Source organism: Aquarana catesbeiana, linkage group LG09 (assembly GCF_042186555.1).
Source record: "Aquarana catesbeiana isolate 2022-GZ linkage group LG09, ASM4218655v1, whole genome shotgun sequence".
NCBI lineage: Eukaryota > Metazoa > Chordata > Amphibia > Anura > Ranidae > Aquarana > Aquarana catesbeiana.
Window position 1 is genome coordinate 45,583,716 of NC_133332.1, and position 13,583 is coordinate 45,597,298.

Below are 13,583 nucleotides of genomic sequence, written 5' to 3' on the forward strand. Positions count from 1 at the left end.
TGAAAAAAAGAATTGTTGCTCTACATAAAGATGGCCTAGGCTATTAGAAGATTGCCAAGACCCTGAAACTGAGCTGCAGCATGGTGGCCAAGACCATATAGCGGTTTAACAGGACAGGTTCCAGTCAGAACAGGCCTCGCCATGGTCGACCAAAGAATTTGAGTGCACGTGTTCAGCGTCATATCCAGAGGTTGTCTTTGGGAAATAGACGTATGAGTGCTGCCAGCATTGCTGCAGAGGTTGAAGGGGTGGGGGGTCAGCCTGTCAGTGCTCAGACCATACGCCCCACACTGCATCAAACTGGTCTGCATGGCTGTTGTCCCAGAAGGAAGCCTCTTCTAAAGATGATGTAAAAGAAAGCCTGCAAACAGTTTGCTGAAGACAAGCAGACTAAGGACATGGATTAAACTTATTTGGTTCATATGGTATCAAGCGTGTGTGGCAGCAACCAGGTGAGGAGTACAAAGACAAGTGTGTCTTGTCTACAGTCAAGCATGGTGGTGGGAGTGTCATGGTCTGGGGCTGCATGAGTGCTGCCGACACTGGGGAGCTACAGTTCATTGAGTGAACCATGAATGCCAACATGTACTGTGACATACTGAAGCAAAGCATGATCCCTCCCTTCGGAGACTGGGCCGCAGGGCAGTATTCCAACATGATAACGACCCCAAACGCACCTCCAAGACGACCACTGCCTTGTTAAAGAAGCTGAGGGTAAAGGTGATGGACTGGCTAAGCATGTCTCCAGACCTAAACCCTATTGAGCATCTGTGGGGCATCCTTAACCACTTCAGCCCCGGACCACTTGGCTGCCCAAAGACCAGAGCGTTTTTTGCGATTCGGCACTGCATCGCTTTAACTGACAATTGCACAGTCGTGCGACATGGCTCCCAAACAGAATTGACGTCCTTTTTTCCCACAAATAGAGCTTTCTTTTGGTGGTATTTGATCACCTCTGCGGTTATTTTTTGCGCTATAAACAAAAAAAGAGCGAAAATTTGGGGGAAAAAAAAACGCAATATTTTTTACTTTTTGCTATAATAAACATCCCCAAAAAATATATAAAAAAACATTTTTTTTCCCTCAGTTTAGGCCAATACGTATTTTACATATTTTTGGTAAAAGAAAAAAAAAAATCGCAATAAGGGTTTATTGATTGGTTTGCGCAAAAGTTATAGCAGCTACAAAATAGGGGATAGTTTTATGGCATTTTTATTAATAATTTTTTTTTTTTTTTTATTAGTAATGGTGGCTATCTGCGATTTTTATCGTGACTGCGACATTATGGCGGACACATTGGACACTTTTGGCACTATTTTGGGACCATTCACATTTATACAGCGATCAGTGCAATTAACCACCTCAATACAGTGCACTTACACCCCCTTCCTGCCCAGACCAATTTTCAGCTTTCGGTGCTCTCACACTTTGAATGACAATTACTCAGTCATGCAACACTGTATCCATATGAAACTTGCGTCCTTTTTTTCACACAAATAGACATTTCTTTTGGTGGTATTTAATCACTAGTGGGTTTTTTATTTTTTGTGCTATAAATACAAAAAGACTGTACATTTTGTAAAAAGAAAAAGCCTTTTTCTTTGTTTCTGTCATAACATTTTGCTAATTAGTCATTTTCCTTCATAAATTTTGGCCAAAATGTATACTGCTACATATCTTTGGTAAAAATAACCCAAATTACTGTATATTATTTGGTCTTTGTGAACGTTATAGAGTCTACAAACTATGGTGCCAATCACTGAAAATTGATCACATCTCAGGCTTTCAGTACAGGTGAATCTCATTTCTTGAGACACTAACAAGTCAGGAAAGTACAAATACCCCCCAAATGACCCCTTTTTAGAAAGTAGACATTTCAAGGTATAAAGTAAGTAGCATGGTAAGTTTTTTTTAAGTTGTAATTTTTTCCCACAATTCTTTGCAAAAATGAAGACTGTTTCTTTTTTTTTTTTTTTTTACAAAATTGTCAAATTATCAGGTTATTTCTCACACACGGCATATGCATACAACAAATTACACCCCAAAATACATTCTGCTACTCTTCCCGAGTATGGCGATACCACATGTGTGAGACTTTACTATAGTCTGGCCACATACAAAGGACCAACATTGAAGTAGCACCTTCAGGCGTTCTACGAGCATTAATGACACATCTCATTTCTCAACCACCTATTACACTTTTGAAGGCCCTGGAGCACCAAGACAATGGAATTACCCACAAAATGACCCCATTTTGGAAAGCAAACACCCCAATGTATAATCTATGAGGCATAATGAGTCCTTTGAACGGTTCATTTTTCTCCAGAGGTTTTTGGAAAATGTGGAAAAAAAATGAAAACGCATTTTTTTTTTTTTTTTTTTTTTTTTTACACAAAGTTGTCAATTTATAAGATATTTCTAAATTACACCCCAAAATACATTCTGCAACTCTTCCCGATTATGTCGATACCACATGTGTGAGACTTTTACACAGTCTGGCCACATACAGGGGCCCAACATTGAAGTAGTACCTTCAGGCGTTCTAGGAGCATAAATTACACATCTCCTACCTTCACACTTGAGCACCAGGACAGTGGAATTACCCACAAAATCACCCCAAAGTAAACACCCCAACGTATATTCTATGAGGCATGGGCTGCAAATAGGTACTCGGGTACTCTGATGGCCTGGTGACAGGTACTCGGGTACTCTGATGGCCTGGTGACAGGTACTCGGGTACTCTGATGGCCTGGTGACAGGTACTCGGGTACTCTGATGGCCTGGTGACAGGTACTCGGGTACTCTGATGGCCTGGTGACAGGTACTCGGGTACTCTGATGGGCTACAGATAGGTACTCGGGTACTCTGATGGGCTACAGATAGGTACTCGGGTACTCCGATGGGCTGGTGACTGGTATTCGGGTACTCTAAAGGGCAGTGACAGGTACTCGGTACCCATATGGACTGTGACAGGTACTCAAATGGACTTTGACAGGTACTCAGATACTCATATGGACTGTGACAGGTACTCGGGTACTCAGATGGACTGTGACAGGTACTCGGGTACTCAGATGAACTGTGACAGGTACTCATATGGACTGACAGGTACTCAGATGAACTGTGACAGGTCCTCTTTATTGGGGGGGGCAATCAGTGTGATTGGTGTACAATGTAAGCGATAACGAGATGTTACCGCAATCTCCTTCTCCCACACGATCGGTGTGAGGAGGAGAACCCGGTAACATCTCGTTACCGCGGTTTGTTGACATTTATTGATCGGCTGTCAAAGGATCACAGCCGATCACTTGGTAAACAGCCACCGGCTGTTTACCAGCCAATGGCTGTTTACCAGCGTCGGTGACGAGCAGTGTTCCTGGGAACACGCCGCCACCGGCGTGCACACGCAGCACGCTCGAGATCGCAGGCATGCGCCCTGCAAAGTGGGGCGGTACCACCTGTGATTGACCGTGACTTATTCACGGCCGATCTTGTGGTAACCAGCCATGCCCAATGGATGTTCACCCCCCCCCTTGTGGGGCGAGCGGTGTCTCCGTGACACGCTGCCACCGAAGGAACAGGGATGCGCACACACGATCGTGCGCATTCCCTGTTTAAATGGAGGGCTGTCATATGATGCCCTCCCAGAACGAGAGCCGTGCCACCTGACCGTCATATGACGGCCGGTGGGCGGCAAGCGGTTAAAAATGCACTGATTACTGTGTAAATGTGACTGGCAGTGAAGGGGTTAACCACTAGGGGGCGCTGCAGGGGTTAAGTATGTCCTAGGGAGTGATTCTAACTGTGGGGGGGGGGGGCGGGCTACGTGTGACATGACACTGATCACCGTGATCAGTGTCAGTGTCACTATGCAGAACGGGGAAATGCTTGTTTACATCAGCATTTCCCCGTTCTTCTCCGTGAGACGAACGCGGGTATCCCCGCGGACATCGAGTCCGCAGGACCCGCGATCACACTCATGGAGCGTGCAACCACGCGGTGGCAAATTTAAAGGGACGTACCTGTACGCCCATTAGCCTGTCCGTGCCATTCTGCTGTCGTAAATGTTCGTGCGGCGGTCGGCAAGCGGTTAAACAGAAGGTGGAGCAGCGCAAGGTCTCTAACATCCACCAGCTCTGTGATGTCATCACGGAAAAGTGGAAGAGGACTCCAGTGGCAACCTGTGAAGCTCTGGTGAACTCCATGTTCAAGAGGGTTAAGGCAGTGCTGGAAAATAATAGTGGCCACACAAAATATTGACACTTTGGGCCCAATTTGGACATTTTCACTTAGGGGTGTACTCACTTTTGTTTCCAGCGATTTAGACATTAATGGCTGTGTGTTGAGTTATTTTGAGGGGACAGCAAATTTACACTGTTATACAAGCTGTACACTCACTACTTTACATTGTAGCAAAGTGTCATTTCTTCAGTGTTGTCACATGAAAAGATATAATAAAATATTTACAAAAATGTGAGGGGTGTACTCACTTTTGTGAGATACTGTAACTATAAAATAAAGTATGACAGATCTTCTTTAAAGAGGAAGTCTACAAATACTCACATTCACTCCAGCGATGCAATATCCGTGAGCTTCCTCACCAGCATCACTGCCCCCCCCCCCCCCCCCAGCTTCTTCCGCATACAAGTTATTTGGCCATCTTGCTTGTCTGGCTTGGGATGATGCAACCACCCGCACATGTGCAAGAGAGTTTGTTTATTCATCCCAGCATCGGGGTGTGCCGACAATTTACACTAATCTGTGAATGTGCAGCTCAGTGCAGATTCTAAAAAAAAATTGGAAACATTCAGGTAAGTTTGCTTTATTCTAGAAGAGATATAGCACATCTCTTCTTCAATAAAGACCTGCCTGCTCACATGTTTGTTTTTTACTTTTTAATGTTAGTTCTGCTTTAACCTCTATTCACATCTGCAGTTTCCACAGTGCTGCACATAGATACTAAACCAGACTAGCTAAGAGACGACATGTTTAGTAGGCTATAGCCTTTTTCACTGTATATAATGAATATATACACTATACAGCCAAAAGTATGTTGACACCCTTTTTAAGTGAGTTGAGTTTTCCCAGTGAAGGGTACTATTAATACTGTAGCATTTAGAATTGTGTGCTTCCAAGCTTGTGGTAAGAGTTTAGGGAAGGCCCTTATCTGTTCCAGCATGACTGTGCCCCTGTGCTCAAACCCAGCTCCATAAAGACATGGTTTGAGGCGGCTGAACACCTATGGGGTGAAGTGGAACGCTGACTGTAAGCCAGGACTTCTTGTTCAATATCAGTACCTGACCTCACAAATGCTCTCCTGGATGCATGAGCACAAATTCCCACAGACACTCCAAAATCTTGTAGAAAGTCTTCCCAGAAGAGTGGGGAATGTTATTGCAACAAAAGGGGTGGGCGGGGGGGCTCTACATTAATGGCTAGGGTTTTGGAAAAGGATGTCCAACAAGATCATATAGGTGTGATGGTAGGGCAGTCATAAGCTTTTGACCACATACTGTATGCGATTGTTTTACCTTAATGTAATTAATCTTATCAACCTGACCGGTGACCTCGTGGTTTACATTGCAGTTAAGAAGTACAGATTGGTCACCTCCCTGCTCTATCTGGTTGATTGTACAATGACAAGCAGCAGCAAACCAATTCAAGTCATCTCTCTGTGCTTTGCTTCTTTAAGCATGTTCTGGATTGAAGACTGACAGCTCTGTGCAATCCAGTAGAGCTTGATCAGCTCAGGCTTGTCACTCCCTCTCCCAGTGAGGATTCTAAGGGAAGGCTTAGATGACATATTCAGTTTCTTCTTGTAGCTATGTAAAAATACATTTAGTATTTTTTTTTTAATGAACAATGGTTACACTGTGTTTTTATTTTAGCTTAAAGTTCAGATAGGTAAGTAATACACAAGACATTATTGGACAAATAAGAAGATGAAGAGCTGCAGACGAACCTGTGTGATTGGATTCTGGACATCTGAGCTGGGATCAGGTCTGATAAACCTACGTTGCTTCGTACCTGAGGATTCTGGGAAAGAAAAGGCAGAGTAGTCTCACAGCATTCAGCCACTTACAACTCCAACTTCAATGCTGTCCCGTCACCTACTTACCCTCTTTTTCCTCTGCTTTTTTGAAGGATGTTTTCCTGTCTTCCTTTCATTTTGATGTCGACGAATCCACAAGCTGAGCTCATCAGCTAATCTGATTCAGAGAGAAATAAAAATGATATATACACAGATGTGATAAGAGATACATGTACATTTAAGGCTGGGTAAACACTTATGCAAATTGGATGCAGGTTTCTCCGCATCCAACTTGCATGACAGGAGAGCTGGTTCACACACCTCCGGGGTGGCGGCTGGTCTGCATTTAGAAAGGGCCCTGTGCGTCTTTGGCTCTAATCAGGTATGAATTCAGGCAAAAATTCTGACCCAATTCGCACCTGAATTGGTGAACAGGGATGCACTGGACTCCCTGCTGTGAGCCCTTGTCTCAGCATGTGTGAACCAAACAAAAAAAAAACTCCTCTTTTCTTAAAGGCTAAACCCAGCTTGTATAAAAAACGAAATTATCACATCAATCCCCAGCATGGTTCTAGTGCTGTTCTCCAGGTACTAACTACTCTGCAAGAACTTCACCTCTTCTGTGCTGAATGACACCCAGCATCAAGCAACATACTGTACTTCCCATTTACATACAGCAGCTATACATACAATACTCTTCAAATCACACACATACTTCACTTCAGCCCCATCCAACAGTTATAAAGTTTACTTAACACCCCCCACCCACCCTCCACACCAACCCCAGATATTATACATACATACATACATACATACATACACACACACACACACACACACACACAGACACCCTTTCAGTAAATTACTACTAAACTATAGCACTGGTTCCCAACACAGGGCCACCTACCGGAGGGACTCAGTGCGATTAAAGTGTCTGCAGTCTGATGCCAGGAAAAGCTGATCCAAGTCATGAACCATCAGATGCTCCACATTTGCCAGGGACCTGCTAGAGTTACTGGGAGACACAACATATCACAATTGCTAAAACACAAATCACCACACCACAGATATAATCTACACAAGTTATATCAAGAAAGAGCAACAGTGAAAGGCAAATAATATCATCTACCCTTAGGACTCGTCTCAAATTTTTTTCATGGCATGCTTGCCATAAAAGGCTCATTCCCTTTTCTACGGAGAAGAGAAAACAAAGAAACCCTTGCATTGTGGACTATAACCCTGTGGTCAGCAACTCCATGGCCCAATTATAACACTAAACTGCCATGCTTTATCAAATCTGATGGCATTGTCGTACAAAATGTTATTTAATTTTCTATAGGTTAAGGGTGTTATTATACATATTGCAGTGCTAATTTTTTTTTAAGCAGTTCTTTTTATTATGAAACCCAAACGATGCTTAGGGTAGAAAGTGTGGCAAAGAGATTTGCAAATGAAATTATTTGTACAAAAAAAAAAATACACAAATGAAAAAAATACTGCACATTTTTAAAAGGGAAAGAAACGAGTCGAGACAAGTATTGTGAAGTTAAATGGGTCAAGTTAAAGTAATACAAAACACTTTCTGTTTAATTTACATTGTTCCTTCTATTTCTGTATGTGGATGATGGCGCTGTAATTATCTTAATAAAAGAAACCATCTAAATACCTTTTTCCTAATCGATATACAGCTGTCACATGAACCAGCTCCTTCCCAGCCTGTCTGCAGGGAAACATAAGCAGGAGGAGCTTCTAGTCCTCTGCTGCTGGTCACATGTTTGAAATAAAATAAAACAGCCTTTGGCATACAGAGTAAAAATAAATAATATCAATACACTGTTTTAAATTGGCATACAAATATACAGTATATTTGAAATGAAATCTTTATTGTTTTGTGGAAATAACATGGCGTGGGCGGATTTCTGCCAGTCACGGACCGCGTCTTCCCCTCCAGCTTGTGTCTTACAATAACAGGGATGTGAAGCCTCCATCAATCTACATGTAATATCCCACCCCTATTGCGTTTAGCTGGTTAGTGGGCAAGGAGGAGGAGGGAGGGAGTGGACTGTCATTTACCACTGTGTATACACCTACATGTGTGACTCTATAGTCACATGGGCTGCTGAGATGTGATAGGGAGGAAATGGTCAGCATAGAAACTCACTGAAAACTGAGCATGTGTAGAGCTGCCACCACAGCTGTAAAATCCCTAGCTGAATTGGGGACATGAACAGAAGGTGGAGATAGAGAGCAGCAGGATCAACAAGGTTTTTTTGCAGAATATGAATCTCATAGTGACTGAGTGAGTATGAACAGCATGTAATACACCTTTTATTGATAGTTTTTTTATGGTGTGGGTTTAGTGACACTTTAAGCACGCCTTGAACACGACTTTGACACTTTAACTGGCCAAAACACATGTATTTTTTGTTTACGAATCACACACAATAGCAATATTTAACAAATGCAGCTACCTGTAAGTGCTCTTCGGTTTAGACGGTCGGGACATGTAGAGTTTCGGTGGTTGTGGCGGCTTTGATGGCTTGTCTTCAGTTTTGTAAGATAATAAGTGCCGAACATTGCTGGATATTTCTGGACTTTTCACAGACTCCTCCTGTACACTGTGCATGAGACTAACAGAGACACACAAACAGCATATTAATAATAAATAAGTAAAATGAGAACATAAATGGCGCTGCCCTTAATGTCAATTGAGGATAAGATGTCACAGGGTTCACATTGAATGAAATTAACTATGATACATAAAAAATCCAAGAGTTTGAAACCATACTATGATTTAGGCCAAAAAATAGACCAAATAATTGGGGATAAACAAAATTAGCAGACTCACCAATAATCACAAAGATAAATGTGTTCCCCCTATGGGGTATGAGTATCATCCAGAGTGGAAGATGTCCCAAGTTGGCAAAATAAAAATCCTTAAGTATAGAGAATTAGAGTAGAACAGTGCAAACCAAGAATCAGTGTAAGAAAAGAGAAACTAAAAATAACCAAAAAAAACTAAAAAAAACTTTTTACCCCAAAATTTCAAAAATATTGGGACAAAATGGCGCCAGAAGATATTCAAAAGTATATTGAATATTGATATTGAAAATACTGCACAGAAGTCACCGCGATGTAAACCTTTTTTGGGGTGGAAAAACAGCATTCTCAGCTGAACTCTGTTCTCCCTATTTGGTTAACAACATTTGTCTCGGTTGGATTTCACATATGAACTTCTTGTAAACTAACCATACCATCTGACATTTACAAAAGTTATAATTATATGTACAATATTTTTTCTTTTGAGATTTGTTAATTTAATATTTGGAGAGGGCTTAATATTATTTGTTTATCACATTGAAGGACAACTCACGCCCCGTATATAAGGACACATCACATCTTTCTTTGTCCCAATACTTTTGAATATTGGGGCCAAACATTATTATTTGTTAGATTTCCTGCATACTAACACGGAAGGGGACATATAGATACTGCACCAACCATATTTGTTTATCACATTGAGACACATCACAATTTACTTTGTCCCAATACCTTTGAATATTGGAGTTAAACATTATTATTTGTAAAATTTCCTGCATACTAACACGACAGGGGACATATAGATACTGCACTAACCATATTTGCACCACAACTATAGCTTTTCTTAATACTGTCCCAATACTTTTGAATATCTTCTGGCGCCATTTTGTCCCAATATTTTTGAAATTTTGGGGTAAAAAGTTTTTTTTAGTTTTTTTTGGTTATTTTTAGTTTCTCTTTTCTTACACTGATTCTTGGTTTGCACTGTTCTACTCTAATTCTCTATACTTAAGGATTTTTATTTTGCCAACTTGGGACATCTTCCATTCTGGATGATACTCATACCCCATAGGGGGAACACATTTATCTTTGTGATTATTGGTGAGTCTGCTAATTTTGTTTATCCCCAATTATTTGGTCTATTTTTTGGCCTAAATCATAGTATGGTTTCAAACTCTTGGATTTTTTATGTATCATAGTTAATTTCATTCAATGTGAACCCTGTGACATCTTATCCTCAATTGACATTAAGGGCAGCGCCATTTATGTTCTCATTTTACTTATTTATTGCACAATTAGACCCTTAGTGGTACTAATTAGAGATAGGCAGCAGCTCTTACTCTGTTCTAAGCGCGGATTTATTCTTCTATAGCATATTAATAATGCCTTCATACCTGAAAAAAGTACCGACCTGGAATTAGAGGAAAAGTAACCATTCCAGATTTGTAAAAACTGCAGAACATTTTCACCAAACTCTCTATTGCTTTGTAACATGTCTTAGCAAAGTATATAAAAAAAAAAAAAAAAAAAAAAGAAAAAAAAAAAAGCATATGCAGTAGATCTCTGCAATACATGCAATACTTTATGTGTATTATTACTTTAAAAACACTGCAAAGTACAGAAATGTACCTGTTTATCTGTCAGAAATCCAGTAACTTTTTGTAGTGAGCCAACAATGCTCCTGGACTTAAATCCCAACCAGGCATTGTCAGCTTTCAGCTGGACTACAGAACACCCCTTACCCCCCACCCCTCTCTTTTCCTCTCCACACGTATACATTCAATTATTTCCAAGCAAAACAATGCTGCTCCCTTTGCACCCAAGAGCCTGCTCACACACTGTTTTGAAGGCAAAGGGCCTTGGGAGATGCAGTACTGGGGAGCTGTCTACTTTCATAGGAAATCTAAAATCAAATAACCACACTGGATGCCTAAGTATCAACTGTCACAATGCTCTAATACAAAGCATACGGATATCCAATCATAAAAAAAAAAAAAAATTGCACTTAATAAATGCATATGATTATAAATGCAGTGCAATATAAATGAAAAGTCTGTGTTTGAAGTAAATGATACCATAAGTAGGCATAAAATAATTATAGGTCCCATACAAGAAGAAAATAAAACAACCCCGAGTGACCTTGTTGACCAAATGTAAGGGTGTATCCCAGAAGAGACAAACTTCAGACTCCTAGTGAATCACCACAGTAAAGGTAAGGTGGGGGCTTACCAAACTATAATGACCCTCAGTGAAGAGAAGTCAGAAAAGTATACAGATCGTTGTTGACTTAGGTCCTTCTCACAAACAAGATGGCCACGGCAAGTTGGCACATACACAGTGGCATGTATTCCGGATCCATCCTACGTGTTTTGTCATGGGTGACGTCATCAGGGGTACTCCAACAACGATCTGTATGCCTGTATATATCATACATCTTGTAAGTGCAAACTTTTTACTAAATCTAGCTGGTTTTAATTGATTCACACCATGGAGAGTGCTCTTTTCTTTTTATGAACATATCGGCACATGGAGTTTCTATGTCCTATACATACTGGGGAACAATGCGGATTACAGTGACTGAATTGGAGGTCTTTTGAACCATCAAACACCTACAAATGCTTTTCGGATTGTTTTTGTTTTGTTTCTTCTTGTATGGGACTTATCATTTTTTATGTTCACTTATTGTATCATTTACTTCAAACACAGACTTTTAATTTATATTGCACAGCATTTGTATCATATACATTTATTATGCGCTGTTATTTATAGGAAAGCACCTCTCCGTAACTGCACCTGCAAAAAATTTACAAACCTGGCGATGAAATCATGGAGTAATAAAAGCTGTTTATCGCTACATGAAAAGGAAAAAAAGAAGAATTTTAAGCCATGATCTGGAGGGTGAGTTTTGGGGTTAAAGTGATTGTAAGGGTTCCTTTTATGTTTTTTTTTAAATTAACAAACCTATCATACCTCCACTGTGCAGCTTGTTTTGCACAGAGTGGCCCTGAACCTGCTCTTCTGGGCTCCTCCCCACATCAGATAACCCCCTGGTAGAAGCGCTCCCCTGGGGGATTACCTTGCGGACGCGCTTCCGAGTCCAGCATTCGGCGTCCATAGAGGCCGAATGCAGGACTCGGCCCTGCGTCATTGGATTTACTTGGAAGCAGCGGGAGCCAATGGCTGCGCTGCTATCAATCTATCCAATCAAGAGCCGAGACAACAGGGAGAGAGGGAGAGCGCGTCACCGCCAACAGAATTACAGGGCTCAGGTAAGTAAAACGGGGGGCTGGGGGGCCGGTCACTGCCAGGTGTTTTTTCACCTTAATGCATAGGATGCATTAAGGTGAAAAAACACGTAGGTTTACAACCCCTTTAATTGGGCAATGCCTGAACATGCACTTCAATAGCTCCAAAGAACAGCAAGTCTCCCCGTGCTTGTGAATCCCTTTTCACGCAGCCATGTTGGAGAAATGCATGTTACACACATTGATGTGATCCAGTGCCATTTATTTTGAATGTCAACACAATACATATTCTTTGGAGTGTTAGGCAGCCCATTCAAATGAATGGGCTTTCACACCACAACACACATTAACCACTTCAATACTGGGTACTTCCACCCCCTTTTTCTGCCCAGGCCAATTTTCAGCTTTCATTGCTGTCACACTTAGAATGACAATTGCACGGTCCTGCAACACTATACCCAAATTAGTTTTTAATCTTTTTTTTTGAGACAGATAGAGCTTTCTTCTGGTGGCATTTAATCAGGAATGCCGATAACCGGAAAGTTTGTTTACATGTGATCAGCTGTAATTGGACAAAACTGATCACATGGTAAGGGGCAGCTGTGATTGGCTATTTACCCTGATCTGTGAACAGTTGTGTCCAAAGGACACAGGGATCACAGAGTGCACAGGAGGTGTGTTCCAGGAGGACATCCATGGATGCCCTCCCAGAACAAGAGAACCATGCTGTAGCCATCTTTCGGCTATGGCCTGGTAATAAAGTTGTTAATGTGTGACATAACCCATATATGCTAACACAGCATAATATTATGAACCCAGCCTGAAGGTTCTCACTTATCCAGGTATGGTATTGCTAGTAGCAGTTGGTCATATTCCATTAGGTTTGTTCCGTAATGGTCAAAATATTTCATCACTCATCTAAGTGCTGAAAAATCTTCAGCATTACAAAACAAGTAACCGTACAGCAGAGAGTATTATCATTACTAACAGTCGTTTCCGACTCACCTTGTTGGCCCAAAGTTAAATGCAAGGAAGAGAAGTACGACCATCACACATACTACTTTCCGGTTCCCCGAGGAGCCACGCAGTGAGGTGTTCTGCAGGCATATAAAAGCACAAAATAAGATTTGTAAAAAGGGACCTATTTACAGTTGTGCTCATAAGTTTACATACCCTGGCAAAATTTATGATTTCTTGGCCATTTTTCAGAGAATATGAATGATAACACAAAAACTTTTTTCACTCATAGTTAGTGTTTGGCTGAAGCCATTTATTATCAATCAACTGTGTTTACTCTTTTTAAATCATAATGGCAACAGAAACTACCCAAATGACCCTGATCAAAAGTTTACATACCCCAGATCTTAATACTGTATATTGCCCCCTTTAACATGAATGACAGCTTGAAGTCTTTTGTGGTATTTGTGGATGAGGCTCTTTATCTTCTCAGATGGTAAAGCTGCCCATTCCTCTTGGCAAAAAGCCTCCAG

General features: G+C 41.2%; 1 protein-coding gene across 2 annotated transcripts in view; it reads right to left on the reverse strand.

The window, feature by feature from the left end:
• Positions 1–13,583, reverse strand: part of ATF6B (activating transcription factor 6 beta) — a 77,245-nt gene that overhangs the window by 17,892 nt on the left and 45,770 nt on the right. For both annotated transcript variants that reach the window (XM_073598412.1, XM_073598411.1), the window contains exons 10-14: positions 13,099–13,190; positions 8,500–8,658; positions 6,936–7,043; positions 6,116–6,206; positions 5,960–6,033 (exon numbers count right to left, since the gene is read on the reverse strand). In XM_073598412.1, coding sequence (XP_073454513.1) covers positions 5,960–6,033; positions 6,116–6,206; positions 6,936–7,043; positions 8,500–8,658; positions 13,099–13,190 — 524 coding nt within the window. The remainder of the gene's footprint in view (positions 1–5,959; positions 6,034–6,115; positions 6,207–6,935; positions 7,044–8,499; positions 8,659–13,098; positions 13,191–13,583) is intronic.